This window comes from Hippocampus comes, unplaced genomic scaffold, assembly GCF_001891065.2.
Source record: "Hippocampus comes isolate QL1 unplaced genomic scaffold, H_comes_QL1_v1.1 scaffold156, whole genome shotgun sequence".
Taxonomy (NCBI): domain Eukaryota; kingdom Metazoa; phylum Chordata; class Actinopteri; order Syngnathiformes; family Syngnathidae; genus Hippocampus; species Hippocampus comes.
In genome coordinates, this window is record NW_017805744.1 from 4,065,457 (window position 1) to 4,071,490 (window position 6,034).

Genomic DNA, 6,034 nt, shown 5'->3' on the forward strand with positions numbered 1-6,034 from the left:
CACACACTCACACACACACACACACACACACACACACACACACACACACACACACACACACACACACACACTCGTGCTGTGGCTACTCCACCTCCATCAGCGTTTCGTCCATTTCGTCAAAGGGTTTCCCGTCCTTCCTGTTATAGAACGTTGCCACGCCCACAATCTCCTCTTTCTTGTTGACGATGGGCATGGACAAAACGTTCCGAACTGTCCAGCCCGAGTTGTCCAGCGGTTCTTTCTGGGAAAAAGAAGGGACACACACCCATGAATAATAATCATTAAAAAAACTATAAACACCCATTTAACTACAACAATTAGAATAAATGAATATTTACTGTGCCTAATACTAAACTCTAACTACGTGCAGTTAATGTGTAATACATGTTGGTGTGTCGTAAAGTGTTACAAATGGATATTAAGTGTTTGATTGAGTTTGGACAAATGATCATAAATGAGTGCATCATTGGTGTGTGAACATGTAATTGGTTTTGTACACAATGTGTAATAAACATGTAACAATGTATTGTGTGTGACAAATGTGTAATAAGCAAAATGTTCAAAATAACTATGATAAGTGCATGAAAATGCATAACGAGAATGTGCATCATAAATTGACACAATAATAGAGTTTGTAATAAACATTAAATACCTGAGTCTTAAATGTGTCATAGATCCATAGCCTGCGTATGTGAAAAATTCCTAATAGTTGGACTATAAGTGGTTAATGAATTCAAATATTAATATATCAAGTTTGTAGTAAATGTTAAAATGTGCAATTCACATAAATTACAGAAAACGTGTAAAAATGTGTCATAAATATTTATGTACACGATGTGTGTGTATATATAGCCTGTAAAATGTGTAATAAATTTGCACACACATTACAGCAGGAGTGTAATAAATGTGACATCATTGTATTATGAATGTGTAAAAAATGTGTTGCAGATGCATATCGGCGGGTGGGGGGGTTGCAAAAGGTGCAATGGATGACATGGGTGATTGCCGCTTTGGTCCGATGGCGGCACTTTGCAGCGGTTAAATGATATGCTCATGACAAATCGGCATGTTGAGCAAATTCCTCTGGCATTTGCACATGTTCACTTGGTTGATACTTGTTCAAATAACTCTGGATTGTTGCGTTGCCTGTTTCTTAAGGCATGCCGTGCACAACGGCTTCAGTTACTCCACATGAGCTCTGCGCAATAGTTATGTAGTAAGTGTATAATTAATTTGTGATATGTGTTCCAGTTATGATGGCAACAGTTTCAGCCTACAGAACAAATCATTTTCAGAATTTTGTATGGGACAAATGTCATCTAGACTGTATGCATCCATTTTCTTCACTGGGGCGAGTTATAAAAAGTGAGATTAGTGTCATTTAATTGTACTGAAAGAATCGAGCTGAAGAAAATCCACCACATCGGCCAACTTGGCAGAGAACAAGCGTGTCCTCTCAACCCCGTGATGGGATCCCAAAAGAAGGAGTAGAAATGATGAATTTGGTCGTTAGAGTGAGCGCACCTCCCCGTGGCCAAAGTGATTCTAATGGGAGGACAGATGAGAGGAGCTGCGCATCCTACTGGAAAGTCAGCGAGGAAAGAAAAAGGAGATCATTTCTTCCCTTTATGGCGGCGGCTTCGCTCCACATGCACACACATGCGCGCGCGCACGATATCACGTTTATGCCACGACCTGCACAATCTAATGGCTCACGGAGCTCAGATGGAAAACAGCGCCATCATAACGTGCAGGCGTAACGAATGGAGCACACGTTCATCTGAAACTGTGACTCTTACTTGGAAATCAAAGAATTCGTCCTCAGCTGCATTCATTATGTTGCAAATCTGTGAGAAAGAAGCAAGGAAATAATATTGTTATTGAACATGAGTGTGCTTGAAAATGTCAACAAGAGTATATGTGCAATTAACATGCCAATAAGTCTGCAAATATTGTGTAAGAAATTTGTAGTACATGTGGAGTAAGTATGCAGTATTTAATGTGACATAACTGTGTAATTGTGCAAATGAATGTTCGATGAGCTGTGCACAAGTATGGTTTTTAGTTTAATTACTGGATCCACTACACAACTTAATTGAACATTTCGAGTGTGACATATTTCCCAAATGAATTGCTTCTTGGAATTCAAATGTCACATGAAGAATTTACAACCCGGAAATTAGGGAAACAATGAGTAATGCCTCTTTGGTGGTTGCACATGAATTTTCAGATTACGCAGAGTGTGTAAATCTGGACAGGAGTGCACCTTAAAAGCGCACAAGCCAGGCCCGTAAAAAAACAAAACAAAACAATAACAACAACAACAAAAAAAAAAAAAACAGAAGAATATGGCTCTTAATGTGCAAAAGATGTGTACTAAATGCCTAAGAAATATGTAACAAAGACGTAATAAGCGTGCAACAAATTAAGTACAGAATAAATGTGTAATAAATATGTCATAAGTGCATAATAGGCGTGTCATAAATGTATTAAATATATAAAGAAGGGTGTGTTCAATTTATAAATAATGTGCAACTAATCTCTACTAATAATAGAACTAAGATGTACATGTGCTTAATGAATGAATAAATGTTCGTGCATAGTAAAACTGTCGTGGCGATAAAGGGATTAGGTAGTACATGTGCAAATAAAGATCAATGTATGTAAAAGATCAAACAAGTCATCTGAGTAACATTCATCACCTTTCAAAATGAATAGAAATGAATGCATCAAGCATTAAAATAAAGCTAAAAAAAAATTCTTACCAGTCCATTTTCTGCAACATAAGTCGGCAAGCCGCTGACCAGAGCCCAATGATCAGCTGGAGGGTTCCTGCTTGTCAATAACAACAGCATTTAAGTCACAATAATTCAGAAGCCATCAACACGGCTGACTGTATTTGCGACTGACGGAATAACTTTGATGTCTTCTTTGCCGTGCAGGATGTAGTCGATAATTTTGTAGAAGACTATTTCCTGCACAAGACAACACAAACATGGCATTGACGATGCTTCCATTTTCTTCTAAGAACCAAGAACACATTTTGACGTCATTTTTAAATCAGAGATGCAAGTCAACTTTTGAATTTTTTTGCTCTGATTCTGAAACTGCCCTTGTTTTTTTTTTTTTTTTTCCTTTTGCGCCACAGATTTTAATAATAACAATAATAATAATGATAATACCAGTTGAGTGTGTACCCCGCCTATTGCCTGAAGACAGCTGGGATAGGCTCCAGCATGCCTGCAACACTCGTGGGGATAAGCGGCTCGGATAATGGATGGATGGATCATACCTGAGTCGTATGTCAAAAACTTCCATGTTGCATCAAAAATATGTTCCTGGACACTTAAAGCCATCTCTGATGAAAAATTTGCTGTTGACCAGTGTCATCATAATGACTTACCCGGCCATCAGGTGTTTTGGGTCCGTCATACGGAGGAACTTCTCCCATCAAGACAGGCCACAGGTCAAAGAACTCCTATCAATGAAAGAATAACATTGGTGCGCAGGTTCAAGCCATCAATGCTAGCGTTGGCCCAGTGGATGTTGCTGGTCACTTTGGTTTTGGTCATGTCCAGCAGGCCCACAGAGTAGCGGTCGCAGTTGAGGAAGGCTCGCACTGTGTACAAGGCCTTGTGAAACTGCCTCTCAATGTCCGTCAGCTCCTCAAACACCTTGCTGGCCGACCACAGCAACACCTGTGGCGCATGCACACACACACACACACACACACACACACACACATGGTCATAATTTTGACTTAAGTTTGAGGGGTTTGTTTAAGATGAGCCCTCACTTTTCTGATTTTATTTAATTATTTTTTGTCTTGAGATATGAGCAAAACTTTGAGTTATGAGCGCTAGCTATGGTGGCAGCCAACTCCACAACAAGCCAAGTGCTTGCTCTAAGTTGTAAATTTGTATTCCACGTTCAGGTTTAGCGGAAAACTCCATGCTTAGCAAAGAAAATGACATGTTTTGTCTTGAACCAAACCGTGCAACCAAAAAAAGTCTGTTAGTCTTAAGACTAACAAACAATGCTAAACGCCATAGACGGCCTAACATAATTACATGTGATGTTACGGTAGTTATAACAATTTAAGACACAGGTGTCAAACTCAAGATCCAGAGGCTAGAATCTGGCCCACCGCAATTCTTGGGCGTCAATTTCCATAATTCTTCCATAAAATTACCACCAAAATTTCCAAATGTTATAAGTAGAAATAATACGAGCGGTATTGCAGTTCACTTTTGCTACCCTTTGTACGGTAACTTGACCAATAGTTGAACAAATTATTGGCCCTCTGCAGGAAACCGTAACTGTAGTGTGGCCCTGCGACAAAAATGAGTTTGGCACCCCAGCTTGAAGATACTTGAAGAACAACGGTGCAGCAGCACATGCACATACAATATAACAAAATTCCAGCATTATTCATTGAAATGTCATCCACCTTCCTTCGGACTCTTGAGTTTCATCGATCGCTGCTGACACTTTGTATTATTGGCTTTTCTTTCCAGGGCCTGCTGTGAGTCACAAAGCTTCTAACTGAGCTGCAGCAGCCAACATGAGGAGGGAACGCAGGAAATAAAACTCACCTGCCCTCTCCTGGTCTCACAACTGTGCAGGTAGCTCAGGTGGAAAACCCTCAGCACCAGGTTGGCAAAGTTCAAGTACTTGTTCAGAGTCTGAAGGGTAAATTGAAATGTATTTTTCTTCTTGAAGTTTGAGGTTTTGTGGTGACAAGAATTCATAATAGTAACATCAAGGCAAAGGTGATTCATTGACATAGCTATTTATGTACTGTATGAATATGTCATACATTAAGTTCTGATCTATTTGTTTCGGTCAAAACCCGAGATGCAACATTTTGAAAAAGCTGCAGCTGTTTAAGACTCTTTTGAAAGAGTCTGGTGAGAATAAAAGCAAGAATAAGCCTCCCACCTGACACATGCAACCCTTCACTCTGGATGTTTTTCAGCGGGTAAAAAGCTGTTTTATCGTGATTGATTTGTATGACTGTTGACAGTCAGACTCGATAGTTTCAGACTTGGTCTTTGCTCGGTAAAAGCAGCAAAACCCGTGGCGTAGGTGGTGTAACATGATTTTGATGTATGTGATCGAGGCACGGGCAAATTCAGCACTAAGATCCCTTAGCAGACAAAATTCTGAGGTCGGCTCATTCGTATCTCAAGGCACCGTTGTATATTATTCGAGGAACTACACCAGTATGTACACGTTTACCTCCTCGTCCGTGGTGGTGAAGTGCGGAGCGTCGTCCATCTTGTTGACGGCCATCATGACGGCCACCATGTCCTTGCCGTTCATTATGGGCACAGCGAGCACGTTCCTGGTGGTGTACTCGGTCAGCTCATCCACAAAGTTGCTGAAGTGAGGATTCTAAAAATGCCGCAGGAAGATGAGGAGGGGGAAGATTTAAACATTTCAAGCGAAAACCAATGGACCAGGTCAACAGTGTGGTCCTCGGGCAAGGGGGAGACCTCATTAAATGACGAGAGAATTAAAATCTGCAGATGGACGTACAGTATTCTCTCGGGAAAGTCTTTTGTCTGAACACCACTGTTATCAGATTCTTTTTTTTTCTTTTTTACACATTACCAGACAAAGTCAAACTAATCGCGAAGGTCTTTCCTAAGGCTAGAATTCACAATTTCAATATGTTTACAACAGCCCTGACGAGTAAGGCTGAATGATTTAGGTGTAACACATATATGTATCAAATATGCAATGACATCTTTTCTTTTGTAAATTAATATTTTTAAATTGCTAACGAAATAAATTATGGTATTCATGGGGCTTTTGGCACTTAATTAATTGTATTTAATGTTTGGAATCTATCGGTTTTATTTATTTGTAACTCATATTTGTTATGAGTTACTGTACCACACACACACACACACACACACACGCACACACGCACACACACACACACACACACACACACACACACCCACACACACACACACACACACACACACACACACACACACACACACACACACACACACACACACAC

At 40.1% G+C, this 6,034-nt stretch overlaps 1 protein-coding gene across 1 annotated transcript in view; it reads right to left on the minus strand.

Annotated features, from left to right (window-relative positions):
* Positions 1-6,034, minus strand: part of pde6a (phosphodiesterase 6A, cGMP-specific, rod, alpha) — a 19,175-nt gene that overhangs the window by 8,603 nt on the left and 4,538 nt on the right. Inside the window, exons 4-11 of the mRNA XM_019884014.1 lie at positions 5,242-5,397; positions 4,596-4,685; positions 3,558-3,698; positions 3,404-3,478; positions 2,911-2,975; positions 2,766-2,832; positions 1,800-1,847; positions 92-241 (exon numbers count right to left, since the gene is read on the minus strand). Of these exons, the coding sequence (XP_019739573.1) occupies positions 92-241; positions 1,800-1,847; positions 2,766-2,832; positions 2,911-2,975; positions 3,404-3,478; positions 3,558-3,698; positions 4,596-4,685; positions 5,242-5,397 (792 nt within the window). The remainder of the gene's footprint in view (positions 1-91; positions 242-1,799; positions 1,848-2,765; positions 2,833-2,910; positions 2,976-3,403; positions 3,479-3,557; positions 3,699-4,595; positions 4,686-5,241; positions 5,398-6,034) is intronic.